Source organism: Cynocephalus volans, chromosome 10 (genome assembly GCF_027409185.1).
Source record: "Cynocephalus volans isolate mCynVol1 chromosome 10, mCynVol1.pri, whole genome shotgun sequence".
In the NCBI taxonomy this organism is placed as follows: domain Eukaryota; kingdom Metazoa; phylum Chordata; class Mammalia; order Dermoptera; family Cynocephalidae; genus Cynocephalus; species Cynocephalus volans.
This window is the reverse complement of record NC_084469.1, coordinates 97,316,172-97,335,015: the sequence shown is the minus strand read 5'-3', so window position 1 is coordinate 97,335,015 and position 18,844 is coordinate 97,316,172. Positions and strand designations below refer to the sequence as shown.

The following is an 18,844-nucleotide window of genomic DNA, read 5'->3' as shown; positions in this document are numbered from 1 at the left end:
GCAGGGACGGTTTTGATGGACATGTTTTTTGCACAGAAAAAAGCTGGAGGAATTGTATTTTGCCAAAAGTGTCAGCTGCAGAGAAAATATTTCCTGCATCTCTGGCGAGTGTTGATGTGTAAGAGCCAGTGCACTGGTGGGAGGTGGAGAGGGGACAGAGCAGGTCGTGCAGGGCCTTGTGGTCTACAGGGAGGACTTTGGGTTTTATTCAAGGGGCACTGGGGAGCCCTGGGAGGGTTTTCAGCGAGAAAGGGACATGATCTCCTGTATGTGTAATTAGATCCCTCTGGCTATGTTGGGGGCATGAGTTGGAGGGGAGCAGAGTGGAGGCCTGGAGGTCAAGGAAGAGAATCCTAGACCCTCACCTGCCTCAGGAGCACTGGGAAGGGGGGAGGAGGACTCAGAACAAGCACCCTCACACTGGCGGGGGCAGTGGGAGGTGTCAGCAGAATCACCTGAAATTCAAATAAACCAAGGTTCATCACGTCGTAGAGCGTGTCAGGGCTTTGTTCCTTTTCATGGCTGAGTAATATTCCATTATATGGCTGGACCACCTCGTGCTTATCCATTCATCCATTGGTGGACATTTGGGTTCTTTCCACCTTCTGTTATCGTGAATCATTGCTATGAATGTGTGTGTGCACGTTTTTCTTTGAACGCCTGTTTTCCATTCTCTTGGGTACATACCCAGGAGTGGAATTGCTGGGTCATGTGGGAACTTTACGTTTCACTTACTGAGGAGCTGCCAAACGAGTATTATTATTTGCAAACCAAGGAAAGGCTACCAAGGCCAGTGGGTGGCAGGAATGGGTCTCAGTGGGCTGGGTGAGCTGAAGCCCCTGCTCCGGCTAGAGTGGGTGGCCCTCCTTAGCACCAGCTGATTGTCACCGTGGGAAAATGTGGGCCCAGCATGGTCGGATCCTCTGATTTTTCAGAGCAAGCCACCGTTCTAGACCTCTGTGAAATTTCCAGATCTTTAAATTTGCTGACTAATTTAAAAACCAAAACCTAAAGCTTTGATCAGAGCAGACACATCTAGGGGCTGGACATGGCTCTGGGGTTGATAGTTCACAACCTTCTCTTTCCACTGGTCTGCAGGGTTTGAAGGCATTCTAGAACATTCTTGATGTTTGTGATTGGAAACAAAGTAATAAATTAAAGGGGCTGGGGAGGTTCTATCTGCAGCCGCAGAGGGAGCCGCAGTAGGGGTCCCTCAGTGGGTCCCCAGCAGACCTGTGGTGGCCTGGCTGGGCCCGGGAGACAGACTGGTGGGTCAACCTGAGAACCAGCACAGGTGAGGCTGGGCTGTGAGCCGGTGCTCCTACGAATAGGCAGGCCAGAGGTCAGAAATGGAAACTATTAAAACCATTCTTATGAGTTTCCTGTGGCTGCTGTTAACAAATGGCCACAAACTTAGTGGCTTAAAACAGCACATTTATCTGACAGTTCTGGAGGTCAGAAGTCCAAAATGGGCCTCACTGGGCTAAAGTCAAGGTGTGGGCAGAGTTGGTTCCTTTGGAGGCTCCAGGGGAGGACCCATGTCCTCCTTTCCCAAGTTCTAGAGGCGCCCACAGCCCTCAGCACATGGCCCCTTCCTCCGTCTGCAAAGCCAGCAGCGCAGCGTCTTCCAGTCTCTGCCTCTGACCCTCCTGCCTCCTCTTATGAGGATCCTGCGAGGACACCGAGCCCCTGGGAAATTCAGGATCATCTCCCATCTCAAGGTCCTTAACTCAATCACACCTGCAAAGTGTCCCTTTTGCCATGTGTGTTACCATCCAGCGACTGCTGCAACAAAGTCCCACAAACTGGGGGGCTTAAAACAGACATTTATCCTCTCACAGTTCCAGAGGCCAGAACCCCAAAATCAGGGTGTCCACAGGGCTGTGCTCCCTCTGAAGACTAGGGAGGACCTTCCTTACCTCGTCCAATGTCTGGTGGCCCCAGGTGTTCCTTGGCTTGTGGCCGCATCGCTCCAATCTCTGTCCCCATCTTCATGTGGCTTCTCCTCCATGTCCCTGCGTATGTCTCTGTGTGTCTTCTTCTCTTATAAAAACACCAGTCATTGGATTTAGGCCTACCCTAAGTCCAGAATGATTTTATCTTGAGATCCTTAATGAATGACATCTGCAAAGACCTTATTTCCAAATACAGTCACATTCTGAGGTTCTGAGTGGACATGAATTTTCGGGAGGAGACACTATTTAACCCAGTACACCATGCAAGGTAACATATTCCAGATTCCAAGGACTGGGACGTGGACATCTTTGGGGGGCATGTTCTGCATACCATGCTGTCCATCCTATTGTGTCCCTCGCCTGGTCAAAGCCCTGCCATGGCTCCCCATTGCCTTAGAGCAAAACTAAAACTCCTCATCGTTGCCCAGAATCTGCGTCCCCCTCCCTATCTCACTCCACTCACGCGGTCTCTGTGGTGCCCTTCAAACAGGCCAAGCTTGGTCCTGTCTGAGAACCTTTGCACCGGCTGCACGTCCCACCTGGAATGCCCTTTCTTAACCTGTATCTTCTCACAGCTGTGTCTCACTCACCTAGAACTCAAAGCTCGCCTCTTTAGAGAAGCCTTCCCAGACCACCTGGGCTGAATCTTCCCAACCCCCCATGAGAATATATCTCTGTTTTGATCCCCAATCTCCTACCCTCGCCCCCCACAGTCTGTCTTCCCTGAAGCAGCCACTAGAGGGCACCCGTGAGCACCCGAGTCAGGCCTAGTCCCTCCTCTGCCCACAACCCTCCCTGGCTCCCAGCTCCCTGGGGGAAAAGCCCAAGTTCCCCACAAGGCCCTGGTCAGATGTCACTTGCTCAGTGAGGACTTCCTGACACCCCTCCCCCCATTTATAACTTTCTCCATCTCTGACACCTGAACCCCCTTCCCTGCTTTATTCCCTGTAACATTTATTATCCAACATACTGTATAATTTTATAGTGTTTATTGCTCATGGCCCATCTTCCCCACAGGGTGCGGGGTCTGGCTCAGTTGCTGCTAAGTCTGCAGCCCCCAACCCAGGGCCCGACAATAGGAGGGACTCAGATGCTCCAGGTGGCTTCCCTTCCATCCCATAGCCTCAGTTTCTAAATCTGTCTAATGGGTCATGAACTGTTTGTCCCTGGGGTCACTGAGTTCTCTAGCCATCCCCCAGGTGTGCAGAAGTGCTTGGCCAGCTGGGCTCTGGCACACAGTAAGCACCCGACCCTCAGTCCCTCTGACCATCACTCAGACCCAGCGTGGGAGGTGACAGCCCCGCAGATGCCGCTGGCTTTGGCTGCATCTCTGGGGCCAAGATGCTGTCACATTTGTTAAATTGCAGGCAGGCAGCTCCCGCGGCTGTGGCGCTGAGGACAGGCAGGGACGTGCCTGAGAACATCTAGAGTTCTTGAGTCTCAGGACTGGGCCCTGGGGTGCAGGCCTGGGAGCCCTCCCGGCTCCTCTCTGGGCCTTAGTTTTTACCTTGGCAAACAGAAGAGGCCTTGAGATCATTGAGGCATCTCTGAGTTCCTTCAGCCACATGCTGCTGTGAGTTCCTGACTAAACCCTTGTGTGGCCTTGAGCCTCTCTATGTAAAGTGCAAGGACGAAGAATAAGAAATAAGGTCTGAACATGGGGGTGACTCTTCGTGAGCTCCCAGGGCTCAGTGCTCAATAAATGGAAGTCATAACCTCCTCAATATAGCTAACATTGATTAAGTAACTACTGTATACCTTGCCCCACATCTAGAACTTTATAAGGATTTTAGATTTACTTTAGGCCTCAGAACAGCTCCATGACATAGGATACTTTCATTATCCCCATTTACAGATGAGGAAACTGAGGCCCTGAGAGGTAAAGGCATTCCCTCAAGCTCACACAGCTGAGAAATTTCAGAGACTGAGTTGGACCCAGGTCTCTCTGATCCCAAGTCTGGGCTCTAAACCACTACACTCTCCCTTCCCAGGAAACATCAATCCAACAAACAGATGAATGGCTATTAATCCTTCAAGAAGGGGGAAGGGGCTCTTGACCCCTTTCCATAATGACACAGGGTCCCAGATATCCCCCGAGAGCAGGGTCATAGCCTCAGACCCCTGCCACCTAGACAGCCACCACCTTGCAAGGATGCAACCATGGAAACAGATTCCTTTCTCAAACCCAGGGCTGAAAGCTCCCCTGCCCCCTGAGACTCCTCTGGAAGGGGAAAGAGAAAAGGGAAAGGAGGGGAGGGAGTGGATTTCCTCGCTTGTCCATGTGCAGCCTCCTTTAAAGAAAAGCAAAATATAAAAAACCAGAGAGCCTGCAGGCTGCGTGTGAGCGTGCGTGCGTGTGAGCACACTCACAGATCTATGAAATATTTAGGTGGCGCCCAGTGTGTTTATGGCCGTAATTAATCTTGTGTCTCGTTGGCAGAGAGCAGAGCGTGAAGAAATTACTTTTTGAGGCCCGGGTGAGGCAGAGGCTGGTGGGGCTCAGGCTCCTTTTCCCAGCGATTGGGGTATGCAGAGGGTGGGGGTGCTAGGATTTGTGGGTAAGCTTGTCACCCCAAGTTTAGCTTCAGGAAGCTTCTCCTAAGGTCCCCTCTACCCCCATTCCTGCCCCCCTGCCCCCATTACAGTCATAAAGTCCCTAACCCAGTTGGTACCCGCTGAATGCTGGGCACTGTGATTTTGGTGGTGGTGGGTGGGGTGTTTCATTGTGTGTTAATAGCTTTATTGAAGCATCATTGGCATACGATAAAGAGAAAATGTTTCAAGTGTACAGTTTGATGAGTTTTGACATCTATATGTCAAGTATATATAAAATGTATCAACTTATACACTTGAAACAGTTCCAGTGTATCATCTGTACACTTTAAATATTGCAGTTTTTAATAGATATACAGTCATGCGTCACTTAGCGATGGGGACGTGTTCTGAGAAACGTGTCACTGGGTGATTTCATCATTGCATGATCATAGAGTGTACTTACCACAGATGGTATAGCTTCTACACACCTAGGCTGTATGGTATGGCCATGATAATTTTAGGGGACCACCATTAGATATGCAGTCTGTTGGTGACCCAAACGTCGTTATGCATGACTGTACGTACACATCCGTATTCAACTGTAAGTGTGTGAACAGAGAGCGAGCAAACCCTTGAATAACACTGTTTTGAATTATGTGGGTCCACTTATATGTGGATTTTTTTGCAATAAATATATTGGACCATTCTTGTTTATTTGGGGGGCGGGGGGCAGCAGACCAGTATGGGGATCCGAGCCCATGATCTTGGTGTTTATAAGGCTGTGCTCTAACCAGCCCAGGTAACCAGCCAGCCCAATTGGACCATTTTTAGTTAGGTAAATTGCAGATGCATGACATTAACTTTTCAACAATATGTTTGTTTATGGGTGAGGAAACTGAGGCACAGGGAAGTTCTGGCCATGCAGCCAGGAAGCATCTGAGGGGGTTTTATATATATATACACATATATGTGTGTGTGTGTGTATATATACGTCTGTGTACACACACGCATATACACATACATACATATATATGTATATGAGGGGTCTTCAGAAAGTTTATGGAAAGATTTGTGGTATCTTTTTTTTTTTTTTTTTGGCAGCTAGCCCGTGTGGGAATATGAACCCTTGACCTTGGTGTTACAACACCTCACTCTAACCAACTGAGCTAACCAAACAGCCCCATATTATCTTTTAATTGTATTTTTCCATGGACTTTTGAAGGACCCCCGTATATGTATGTATATCTGTAAAACTATCAGCACAATCAGGATAGCAAATATTCGTACACCCGTCACCCCCAAAAGATCCCCTGCGTCCCTTTCTCCCCCCCCACCCAGCCCCCCCACTTTTCCAGGCAACCCCTGGTCTGCCTTCTGATCACTATGGGGCAGTCTGCATTTTCTAGATGTCACATAGTGTGTGCCCTGTTGTGTCTGGCTTCTTTCACTTGGTATAAGGATTTCGAGGTCCCCTGTGTTGTTGAGTGGATCAGCGCCCCACTCCTCTTTACAGCTGAGGAGCGTTCCGTGGCATGGGTGGACCAGGTTTGTTTATCCTGCACCTGTGGATGGACATTTGGATTGTTTCCTGTTTGGGGCTGTTATGAATAAGGCTGCTTTGAACATGCGTGTGTAAGTCTCTGTGTGGATGCAGGCACTCGTTTCTCTTGGGTACATAAATACCTAGGAGTGGCCAGGCTGGGTTGTACGGTAGATGTGTGTTTCACTTTTTAAGCAATTAGGGGCTGAGCATTTTAAACATGATGACAGTGTGTCCCAGGGGCTGGGCGTGGATCACTCGGTTCCGTCCATGAGATGGCTCAGTGACCAAGGGCATATGGTTTTACAGAAAGGGAAACTGAGGACAGGCCATGTGACTGGTGAGTGTCAGAGCTGGGACTCCAACCCGTGGTTTGGCCCAGAGCACCACCCCAAACTGGAACGGAACTTATGGGCACCTTCAGAGTCTCTCTCTTTCCCTAGTTGCTCGTGAGAAACTCTGATTCTGCATGGAGTCCCCCTGAGGGCCTGGTATCCAGTAGGTGCTCAAGAAATGCTCACAGCCACCAGGTGAGAGCCATAAGTCCAGCTGCAAATCAGATCTCACTTCTGCCCCATCCAAAACCTGCAGTGGCTCCCTAAACTGCAGAACGCAGTGCTTCTGTTCCAACCACACCGGTCTCGCTATTTGCAGAATACCCAAGCATGGTGCTGCCTCAGGGCCTTTGCGCCTGCCATGCCCCCTGCCTGGAACGCTCTACTGTTCACCTGCAAACGGGTACCTCCTTCTGTTTCTTGAGTTGAGGTCTCAACTCAAAGGTTACCTCCTCAAGTAAGTCCTCCCGACCTCCCCGTCTCCATTAGCCCCACTCTGTCCCCTCAGCTGCAGAAGGTTATTTCCTCTCCCTAGCCCTTTGTACCCTTCAAAATGATGTTATATATTTACTTCAAAAAAATTACACACTTAGGTATTGCTTACTAAGCATGCAGTTAACTTGCGTTAATGCATTTAAACTTTTTACCAACATATCCACTCACAGATGAGGAAACTGAGGCACAGGGCAGTTCTGGCCATGCAGCCAGGAGGCATCTGAGGGGCAGGGAGCATGTGCTTACTGTCTGCCATCCCCCAGCTCCAGCCTGACCCATTCATAGTCTCATGGGTCCTGCACAGGGTCTGGCTCAAGCATGGTGGTCACACAGCCCCTGTTTTTACAGATGAGGCGCCAGAAATCTCCGGGTGGGGAGGTGCCCATGTCGGGGTCTCAGGACTACCAGCCCCATGTTCATACCACCCCCAGAGCTGCAACCAGGGTGCCCGGAACTGTGAGCCCGGGAGCCTCGAAGCGCCTCAGCAGGCGCCGGCTCAGACGGCGAACAGATGCTCGCTATTTTAAACCCACTGTTAACTCATTAAGACAGCTGTTTCCCATCCCCAAAGTCGGCGGAATTAGAATTAAATTCATTCCAGAATTAAACACACACATACACACACGCACACCCCGCCACCATTTGGAGGCAAAACTTGTTAGCATTTAGGCAAGCTGTGTCTCCGAGCCTGGGGACAGGGCTCAGCTTCTGCCTGACAAGTTACATCATGGCCCAGTGGGTGCCAGCTGGGCCTGTGGCCAAAATACCCCGTGGGCCCAGGTTCTCACGTCTGGCCAGGCTTCTGCCATTAGAGCCCATCTGCCAAGTGGGCTCCCCCAGGATCTCCCTCTGACCCCCAGACCCAGCGGGGCCCAGATGAAATTCAATGCCTACCCCTGAATCTGCTTCTCCTCCTGGGTCCCCACCATCACCTGCCACGCGTGGCAGAATCCAGGTGTCACATCTCTTCCTTGTGTCCCCTCACCGTTCACGTCTGAATGGCTGGGACTTCCTGGTGATGCTGCTTCCAGATAGCTTTGCCCCACCCCTACTGCTACTGCACTGGTCTGAGTCTCCACCACCTCCAGCCTGGGTGCCTGCCCCAGACACCTCCCCAAGCTCCCAGAGGGAGCTTCTTAGAGCTTAAATCAGATTGTATCACTCTCTTGCTTAACATCTTCTAGTACAGGGCTGCCCATTAAAGCTTCCTGGGGTGATGGGAATATTCTAGATCTGTACCATCCAACCTGGTCACCCCTATGTAGTCATCCCCACAGCCACATCCCTTGAAATGTGGCCAAGGTGAATGAGGAACTAATTTTTTTTTTTATCTCATTTCATTTTGATGAATTTAAATAATCGCATGTGGCCCGTGGCTCCTGCGTGGGTTGTCCGCAGGCTTTGTAGCGGATGCTGTTGGCCGTCCACTCAGATCCCCCGGCCCCTCACCATTTCCCCGAACTGCCGGCTGGCATTCCTGCACTGGCTCTCTGCCTGAGATACTCTGCTACTGCCCATGGCAGGCTGGAACTGTCACCGAATTCATGCTGCTCCTCCCAGCAGCGCCCGACTAATGGTGCATTGGTTGGTGCATAAACACCCCGGCTCCTCGTCCGCGGGGTGGGACAACTGGGAAGTGCATGCTCCACACAGTCTCCCAGAGGTCCCCCATGGGACTGAGCCCCACCTGCCCATGGCAGTCACCTGCTCATGAATGCCACCCCTATGTGCTGCTTCTCTTCTTTCTGTTGCTTCCCTGCTCCCTTCTTGCGGCTTCTTGGAATTATCTCCCCAATACACGACTTGTCCCCCAATTCTTTAGAATGCAAACTGTTCATCAGGGTCTACAAGACCATCCGTCACCAGCCCTGTTACCTCTTTATTCCCAGCAATGCACGCCAGCCATGCTGTAATCTCCTGTTCCTCAGACACACCGATCCCCTCCCGCCTCAGGACATTTGCCCACGCTGTTCTCGCCCCCTGGAACTCTGCTGTTCCCCATCCTGTCTCTCCCTGCCAACCCCTCCTTACCCTTCAAGTCTCAGTTTAAATGCCCCCACTCAAGAGAGGACATCTTTGATTACCCTCTAGGCCAGCCATAGCCTCCTTCTCAGACTTTTTTTTTTGTTGTTGTTGTTGTTATTTTAAAGCTTCCTGTTTTTTGGGTTTTTTTAAAAAAATGTTTTGTTTTGAAATAGTTTTAGGCTTACAGAAAAGTTGCAGAAAAGGCACCGAGTCTCTGTATACCCTTCTCCCAGCTTCCCCTAAAGTTAACATCTTACATAACCACAGTGGGATGATCAAAACCAGGACATTAACATGGGTACATTGTTGCTAATGAATTTACTCACCAGTTTTTTCACTGACGTCCTCTTTCTGATCCAGGACCCCATCCGGGATCCCCTGTGACATTTAGTGGTCCCATCTCCATAAGCGCTTCCAATCTGAGACTGTCCCTCGGTCTGTCCTTGTCCTTCACAATCCTGATGCTTTTGGAGAGCATTGTTCAGGTGTTTTGCAGAGTGTCCCCCGGTTCGAGTTTGTCTGATGTTCTCTTGTGATCTGATGGGAGCTCTGCATCTCTGCATCTCTGTCCTGAGTGCCATGGCGGGGGAGCTGCTATGTCCTCTTCACAGTGTCCAACTAGGAGGCACACAACACGTCTCATTGCCCATGCCATTAACCTTGATCCCCTGGCCAACGTGGCTTCAGCCAGAGTTCCCTCTTAGGAACTTACATTTTTACTTTACCTGTTTTATTCCTTTTTTGGTGGCTGGCCACTGTGGGGATCGAACCCTGGACCTTGGTGTTATCGGTACCACACTCTGACCAATTGAGCTAACTGGCCAGCTTCCTTCTTACTTTCCAATGAGTAAGTATCTTGGGGGAGTTACTTTGAGACTATGCAAATATCCTGCTTCTCCTTAAACGTTCACCCAGTAATTCTAGCATTCTTCGAATGATTTTGCCTCTTAGACACTTTATCGTATCTCCTCATGTTTTATTTTCCTCATGGGACTCATCAGTACTTAAAATATTCTCGTTCATTTGGGCATAATTCAATGTTTGCCTCCTATGCTGACAGGAGGCTGGGGACAGGGTCTGTCTCAGTCACAGGGCTTGACACATAGTAAATGCTTAGTGAATAGTTGGTGAACAAAGAAAAGAAAAAAAATTTACACCAATTGGCAAATTCCAGGTGCTCAGGAAGTATGACTTGGTGTCATCCCAAGAAGGAGGTATGTTCTAGAAGCGAAGATGGTAGGAGATGCTAGATTCTAGGAGTGTTCATCCATTAATGAATACCCGGAGAAAACATAGATGCTTCTAATCTCCCAACAGCTTCCTTGGCCCTGCTGGGAGTCTGTATACACAGCTGATGCTGCATGGATCTTGCTCTCTGAAATCCATGTCCAATAAATCTACAGTAATCAAGACAGGCAGTATTGGCATAAGGATTGACAAATAGATCAATAGAACAGAATCGAGAGCCCCGAAAAAGACTCCTCCCAACCCCCAACACACAGACAGTCCTTTGCTTTTAAAAAACCCAACGATGAAAAGCAAGTGTTTTCAACAAAAGTTGCTGGAACAACCAATGACCCATACGGGGCAGAAAAAATGAATCCTAATCCCTACCTCACATCCTACACAAGATTTAATTCAAGATGGACTGTAGACTAAACATGAAAGCCTAAATTGGAAAGACATCAGAAGAAAACAAAAGAATATTTTTGTGGCTTCAGGGTAGGCAAAGGTTTCTTAGGACCCAGAGAGCAATAACCATAAAAGGAGAAAAAGTTGGTCACTGTGACTTCAGTAAAATTAAATGCTGCTCGGCAAAAGATCCCAATTAAGAAAATCTAAACCCAGAGCAGAGTGAGAGAGCGGTGGGGGTGGAGGTGTATGAGGACAGGTCCCCAAGGCTGGTTTTTTGGACAAGACAGATTTTTCTACCTGCCTATCTTGCAGCAGTAACAAGCCTCAGCTAAGGGCCACAACCTCAGAGGGACCTCATCTGCTCTCCACGTAGAGATGGCCAACATTTATTGTGCACCTACTCTATATGGCACACCTGCTATTATTAGGCACCCGCCTCAATGATTTATGTATGTAATTGAATTGTAAGCCAGAAGATGTGACATAGATATCATGACACAATAGTCATGACCAATCAAGAAGATCTGTAAAGAAAATAAACAGAAATTTAGTCCTTGGGCTCTTTTTATTTTAACACTTATTTTGTTGGTTGAATAGGGAATCCAGTCACATGGTTTGAAATCAACAGTGAAAAGTATAAAGTAGTATGCACACGGTCCTGTGCTCCACGTTTTCCATTTTATAACAAAGCCTTTCCATGTTCATAAATAGAGAGGGTCTTCATGCTTTTTCACGGCTGCATAGTACTCCACTGCATGGATGGACCAGGAGTTATTTAACCAGTGTTCTCTTGATAAACTCAGTTGCTTCCTCTATTATGTGATTAGAACAATACTGTGCAAGACCAGTGTCTCTGTGAGGTAAATGGCCACAAATATAATCTCTGGATCAAAGAGAAAGTGCAGTTTTAATTGGACTTTAGCAGAATTATTGTGAAATATTACATTCCATGCAGATGCACTGGCAGTTTTGCTAACTATTGCCTGCAAATTCCATCTCTAGGGAGTGTGTCCATTTGCAGTGCCACTGGCAATGAACAGGAAGGCTTGCTTGCTGCATACATGCGGATGATAGAACAGGGCGCCCCCAGGCAGAGGAGCTGGGGCTGCCCCTTTCTGGGGATGGGGAGGGCTGGCAGTTGCTCCAGCAGTGGGAACGAAGGTCAGTGTCCCCTTGAGATTAGTAGGGGCATCCTGAAGTTGTCAGGACAAAGAGTGTGGGAGTCATTACTATGGGGCATTGTGAACTTGCAGAGAGAGAGAGAGAGAGAGAGAGAGAGAGAGAGAGAGAGAGAGAGATGCAAATACTTTCTTAGCCTGGAGAGCTTGGCCATCTTACCAATCATCACGGATCTTTCCTGACATCCTCCTTGTCAGCTGGAGGCTGAAAAACCTCCTTAGCAAGATGTGGAGAGGGAGGGGACAAGTGAGGAAGGACAGAGAATCCCTTTCCTTTGCTTCCTACCCACAGCCAGAAGAGTGAGGAGAAATATTTAAACTTGACACAAAATTCAAAGTTTTGATGAACTGAAACTGCCCCGGAGGGTCCCAGTCTGTCCCCTTCTCTCCAATCTGTCCCCTTCTCTCCATCCCCGCAGGCACCCTGGTCCAGCCTCCACCATGGCTCCCTTGAATGGCCACACCAGCCACCTCCCTGGTCTCCCACTGCTGCCCTCACCAACCTTCAATCTATTCTGCATCCAGAGCCAGAGATAACTTTTCAAGATGTGAATCAGATCCTAGTCCTCCACTGCTTGGCCCCACCCATGGCTCCCTTTTGCCTTTAGAATATAAACAAAACTCACCATGGCCCACTAGGACCTTCACAATCTTCTTCACCTTCCTGCCTTTTCTTCCCTACTCTCCCTCTCTGTTGAAGCCCCACTGGTCTCTCTGCTCTTCCTTGAGCATACCAAGCTGTTCCTACCACAGGACCTTTGCACATGCTGTTTCTTCCAGTTGAATCTTTTCTCCCAGCTTTCCCATGGCTTCCTCCCTCACTTCAGGTTTCCATTCAAAAGTCTCCTCTTTGGGGAGATCTCCCTTGACCTCCCCAGCTAATGATGCCCTCTCTCAATCACAATTCCTGCTCAATTTCCTTCACAGCATTTAAATGGCTTAGTTTCATAGTTAGCTTATTCACTAGTTTATTTTTTGTTCACGTCTCTTCTCCTTCCAGCTAGATCATAGTCTGTATAAGGTCAGGGATTCTGTCTTTGTTACTGCTGTATCTTTAGTGCCTAGCACAATGCCCGGCACACAGTAGGTCCTCAGAAATAGGACAGGCACATGTGTGTCATAGTAAGGCAGGCCGGCCCTGGGGTCAGACTGCCCCTGTTTACATCCTGGCTCTCTTATTTTAACTCTGTGACCTGGGTCAGGATACTTGAAGTCCATGGGCCTCGGTTTCCTCATCTGTGAAATGGGTTTGGCATCTACCACATGGCGCTGATAGGAGGATTAGATGGGTCAGTGTGTCATGAACACTCAGCACGGGGCCTGGCATGCAGCAGGTGCTCAACAAATACTAGCCCATCATTTGTTGACTCCTGAGTTACCCAGATAAGACTTAGGAAATGCCAGCCCCTTGGAATCAGGTGACATGAATTTGAGTCTTTGTCCCCAACTCACTGGGTGAGCTTACGCTGGTTCCTGCCTCTCTCTGGACTCCACTTCTCCTGCCATCCATGAGGAGGTGGAATACAATAATATCTGGCCCCAGGCAGCGTGGCCCATTGGTGTGTGTCTCTTCTCTCCCAACCCCTAGTCACCATGAGCCCTGTGCAGAATGTGGGCCACTAGACAAGGTGGTGGGGCATGTGCAAGCCCAGGATGTCATGCTGTATAGATGGATCTCTCTTCCCGGCAGTGTTTTCTGTCTCCATAAGTTTAATGTTCCTGGCACAAAATCTGGGACCTTGGAGCAGGACAGGAGAGAAGACAAAAGAAGCTGTCTGACCTCAGACAGCAAATGTGTCTAATTTGCAGCCGGACACCCAGCCTGGCCGGGGTCCAGATGGGACGAAACCAGCGGGGCAGGAGGGTTGGGAAGTCTGGTGCAGGGGAGCGGGGACGATGAGGCCTGGTCCAGCCTCTTCTCAGCTGTGGCCCTTGGCCGGGGGTTGTCCCCTCTCTGTACACCAGCTTCCTCCTGGGAGAGATGGGGAAGATCACAGCTCCAAGCCCAAAGGGTGACAGCAGGGCCCATGGGCAACTGTGTCCAGAAGACGTTTACTGGCTCTGCCTGGATCACTCTCCTTCTACAGCTGGGGAAGCTCAGGTGCCGGGAGGGAGAGAGACTCCCTCCCCCCAGTCAACGAGGGGCCTCCAACCTAACTTGCCCCTCTCACCCCTTCAGGCTCATCTGGATCCAGGAAGACAGCATCCTGCACCTTCAAGCTGCCAAAATCCAGTGCATATCAACCACGGGACAGGCGACGGGCACGGTGCTGGGGAGGGGAGACAGGGAGGCAGAGAGAGACAGAGATAAACATAGACCTAGAGAGACATGCACAGAGACACACGCAGAAAGAAACACGCTTAGAGAGAGCAGAAGAGAGAGGACGTTAGACAGAATGACCAAAGGGGAGAGGGACAGAGGGACAGACTGAGAGACGTGCTTAAAGAGACAGGGACAGACAGACACAGGGAGAAATGGGGAACAGAGGAGCAAGACAGAGACACACAGCAGCCTCAGGAAGAGGGTGACGAACAGAGATATTGATACAAAGACACGGAAAAACTAAGACAGAGCAAAAGTTGAGAGAGAGAGAGAGTCTAACAGAGATTCGTTAAGAGACAGAAGGACAATCAGACAGAAAGATACATAGAGAAAGGAGAGAGAGAGAGGTCCGAGTTGGCCTGCGGGTCAGTTTAGCAGCGATTTATCACTGACCCTCACAGACCACCCCTAGCCCCCAGGCTCACCCTGAACTCCTCCTCCCACCCCTGGCCCCCGTCCCATGGGACCTCACTGGTCTCCTGAATCACAGTCCCCTTGTGTACGTATGTGTATTGTATACCCGACCATGTATGGGCAAGCCCAGCGTGGGATTTAGCAGGAGATGCACTCAAGGAAGGAGATATGTCTTCAGCTTCTGGGGAAATGAGGGTAAACACAGGACACATCCCTTCCTGCCGTTGGACACGTGTTTTGTGTCTAACAGTCAGAGGAGCCAGAACGTCTCCAGTATATCCCCTCCAGGCATCACTGACAGAGGTCCCTGCTAGAGATGTTTAGGGAGGGCCGCAGGGGTGAAGCAGAAAAAGAAAATTAGACTTATAATGGTGCCTTATACTGTCCCTTCCCCTGTGAGCTCTTGGAAGCCTCACAGATTCCTTACGGGAGACTCTGTCCCATGCTTCTCTCTTGGCTTCTGGTGGCTGCCAGCAACCCTTAGCATTCCGTGGTTTGAAGACCATCACTCTGACCTCCGCCTCATTGTCATGTGGCGGTCTTTCCTGTGTGTCTCTCTGTCTCTTCTGATAAGGACACCAGTCCTATTACATTAAGGGCCCACCCTGCTTCAGTATGACATCATCTTTGCTTGATTATGTCTGCAAAGACCTTATTTCCAAATAAGGTCCCATTCACCTTAGCGTTAGGACTTCAACATCCCATTTTGAGGCCACAGGTCAACTCACTACCCAGTGCAAAAGGTTTGTCTCAGAGAGGAGAGAAGTGAGACCAGAAAGAAGGAAGACGTGTAAGATGCATGGATGAGAAGGTGACTTCTGGGGCTCATTTGACTAGGGACCTCTGGCAGACACCATAGAACAAGCCTCAGATTTGTCTCAACAGAGGAACAAGGGGTGGGGCTGTTTACCCAACACTTCCCATCTGTCACCGGCTGAGGGCTGCTCCAGGAAGCATTAGGCCAACAGAGAAAACCTAAAGAATGGTAGCCTGGCAAAGTGGGTTGAGGGGAGAGAATTCTGTTCCCTGCAGAGGGAACAGCATTTGCAAAATTCTGGAGGTGAGCAAATTGCGGTGCTGATGGACCTCACCTGGTATGTTGGTGGAATCTCTAGGAGATCCATGTGGCTGGAACAGAGTGAGTGACAGGGAGGGTGGCAGGAGGGGGAGGAATTTGGGTTTTAAGAGCTGACTGCATGGTGGGGAGGGGCCTTGAACAAGTCTGGGTCCCTCTGGGACTCTCAGACGGGGGTAGCATGGGCACTTTCCTCAGTGGGGCTCTGGCAGACGAGTGTGTGTGCTGAGTCCATGCTGCCGGTGGCCACCAGCCTACTTTGCAGCACCCCTGGGCCTCCTTGGGTCCAGGAGCTGAGGATGCTCTGAGCTTTCAAGAAGTTTTTCCAGAGGCTGCCCAGGGCCCCCAAGTCAGGGACCTAGGAATGTTGTATCGGCCCCAGGCCCAGGTATCTGGGGATGCTTGGGTGGCAGGTTGTAACTGGATGATGTCACAGAGGCCAGAGGTATCTAGAACCCTGTGAGCTCCTGGCCTCAGTGTCATTTGCCAGCAAGGCCACGTGGGTCAGCAGCTCCTGAGACCAGCCCCACAAGACACTATGCACGCTGGGCTTTCGTCAGGAGCAGCTTCAGTCTAGAGCCACCCAGGTCCAGCTGCTCTGAGAAACTGCCTGGGAGCCGCCCATTCAAACTCCCCTTCATTAGCACCCCAGCCACAGCCCCCCTGGAAGGCCCTAGAGATGCCTGAAGGCCTCCCATCTGCCGTCCCCAGTGGGACCTAGCTGCACAAGGCCAGAGGAGGCAGTGGCCATGGGGCGGCAGTGGCCAGCCCTGGCCTTGATGGCCTTTAAGGCTCTGTTGGTCCTGTTGGTGCTGCTGGTGCCCTCAGGGGCGGTGGTGCAGGCCATCCTGGATGACAACTCAAGCACGGTGGACTTTGCAGATTTGCCAGCCCTGTTTGGGGTCCCCCTGGCCCCTGAGGGTGTGCGGGGCTACCTGATGGAGGCCAAGCCAGCCAACGCGTGCCAGCCCATCGAGGGCCCGCGGCTGGGCAACCATTCTCTGGGTGCCATCGCGCTGATCCGCCGCTATGACTGCACGTTTGACCTCAAGGTGCTGAACGCCCAGCGGGCCGGCTTCGAGGCAGCCATCGTGCACAACGTCCGCTCTGACGACCTGGTGCACATGGCCCATGTCTACGAGGACCTGCGGCGCCAGATCTCCATCCCGTCGGTGTTCGTGGGCGAGGCCGCTTCGCAGGACCTGCGGGTCATCATGCGCTGCCACAAGCCGGCCCACGTCCTCCTGCTGCCAGACTACCCACCCTGCCCCGACCTGGACTGCCACCCAGTGCTGGCCGTCTCCTGGGTGCTGGGCCGCACCCTGGCCCTGGTCTTGTCCACTCTCTTGGTCCTGCGCCACCTGTGGCTCTGGCTGCGGGGCTGGTTGACCCGCGAGCCAGTGGTCAAGACCCAGACCCGCCAGAAGGCCCAGGTCCGCACCTTCACGCGTCACAACGATCTGTGCGCCATCTGTCTGGACGAATACGAGGAGGGGGACCGGCTCAAGATCCTGCCTTGTTCCCACACCTACCACTGTAAATGCATCAACTCCTGGCTCTCCAAGGCTGCCCAGCGCTCCTGTCCCATGTGCAAGCAGTCGGTGGCCAGCACTGAAGATGGTTCCGACTCTACTGTTGACAGCTTCAGTGACGAGAGCCCCTCCCTGCCTGGGCACCAGCCCCCCATCTGGGTCATCCAGGCCCGGCTGCGCTCCCGGAGGCTGGAACTGTTGGCCCGAGCCAGCCCATATCACCGCTGCAGTGCCACCTCTTTGGGGGTGGCTGAGACCTCTGACAGGTCCCCGGGACCCTCCTGAGACCCGCAGCCCCTGGCCGGCGGAGATCTGGGGCAGGGAGGATGTCACTGAGGACAGTTTCTGGTCTGGAGAGAATAAAGTGGGTTTGAAGGCGGATTCTCGCTCTGGCTGCTGTCCGGCCACCTGGCCTCTGGCTGGGGCTGCAGGTGGGGTCCCCATGGCAGCCGAGCCTTGGGCTGGCTCTTGGTTTCTGCGGTGAGTGAGGAAATATGAGGGCTGGGGGTATTTTTAGGGCTGCTGTGGTCATGGTGCCATAAGACGTGGACGTGCAGAGTCCAGCCCGGGGCACTCGGATGGCTGTTCCTTGACATTCTTACTTATTTTCCATTTAAAGTTTTTCTTTTAAAATAAACGTCTTACTTTGGCATCACTTTACATTTCCAGGAACGTTACAAAGGTACTAGGGAGAATTCTCAAATCCCCTTCACGGGGTTTTCCGCGCCGGTCACATCTTACAGAACCACAGTCCCTTTGCCACGAGGAAGAAACTCACACGGGTGCGTTACAATGAACTAAGCTCGAGACTGTCTGGACTTGTCCATCCTTCAGGCTTCTTTAAAAAAGTAATCATTTAATTTTAATAATTAAATAATTGGAAATGTTTATGGGGTACAATGTGATAGTTTTCAAGCTTTTTATCATGGAAAACGCCAGACACACCCAAGTCCAGAGAACAGAATGATGACCCCCCACACCCCCCCATGTACCCATTACTCAGATTCAACCATTTAACCCTCATGGCCGCTCTGGTCTCTTCCACTCACTCCTTTCTCTCTTGTTATTGTGAAGCAAATTCCAGACACTATATTCACCTGCAGACATTTCCATTTGTGTCCCTAAAGCAGTAGCTCCAACTGGTGTGGAGATTTTGCCCCCAGGGGACACTGGGCCATGTCTGGAGATGTTTTTGGTTGTCATGAGTGGGGGTTCTCCTGGCATGGAGCGGGTGGAGGCCAGGGACGCTGCTCAGCACCCTCAGTGCCCAGGACGTCCCCACCACAGAGGATGACCCAGCCCCCAATGTGCACAGAGCCCAGGGGGAGAAAACCTGCTCTAAAAGATAAAACCTCTTAAAAGACAACCTCACAAACGCCAATATCGTGTTTAAAATAACAATTCTTTAATACCATCAAATCTGAGGATACTGCAAAAAGTTCATGGAAAAATAGAATTAAAAGATAACAGGGACCTTTCGATGAACTTTTTGAAGACCCCTCGTATCCATACAAAGCTCACATTTCCATTTTTCTTCTATGACATATATTTTTTGGGTTGTTTGAAGCGGGACCTGGATATAGTCTGGTTTTGTGGATGGTCTCCTAAGTTTCTTCTTCGATAGCTTCTCCCTCCATCTCTCTCTTTTAATTTTTCCTTGCAATTTATTTATTTATTCTTTTTTTGGCAGCTGGCTGGTACAGGGGTCCAAGGGTACCCTTGACCTTGGTGTTACAAAGCTGTGTTCTAACCATTTCGCTAACCGGCCAGCCCTTCTTGCAGTTTATTTGTTAAAGCAACTG

At 50.7% G+C, this 18,844-nt stretch overlaps 1 protein-coding gene across 1 annotated transcript; it reads left to right on the top strand.

Annotated features, from left to right (window-relative positions):
* The first annotated feature begins 13,725 nt into the window (after nucleotides 1-13,725).
* On the top strand, nucleotides 13,726-17,327 carry ZNRF4 (zinc and ring finger 4). Its single transcript, XM_063109970.1, is given in 3 exon segments — nucleotides 13,726-13,799; nucleotides 13,878-13,965; nucleotides 16,155-17,327. Coding segments are annotated over 3 exon segments (1,335 nt in total).
* The last annotated feature ends 1,517 nt before the right edge of the window (nucleotides 17,328-18,844 follow it).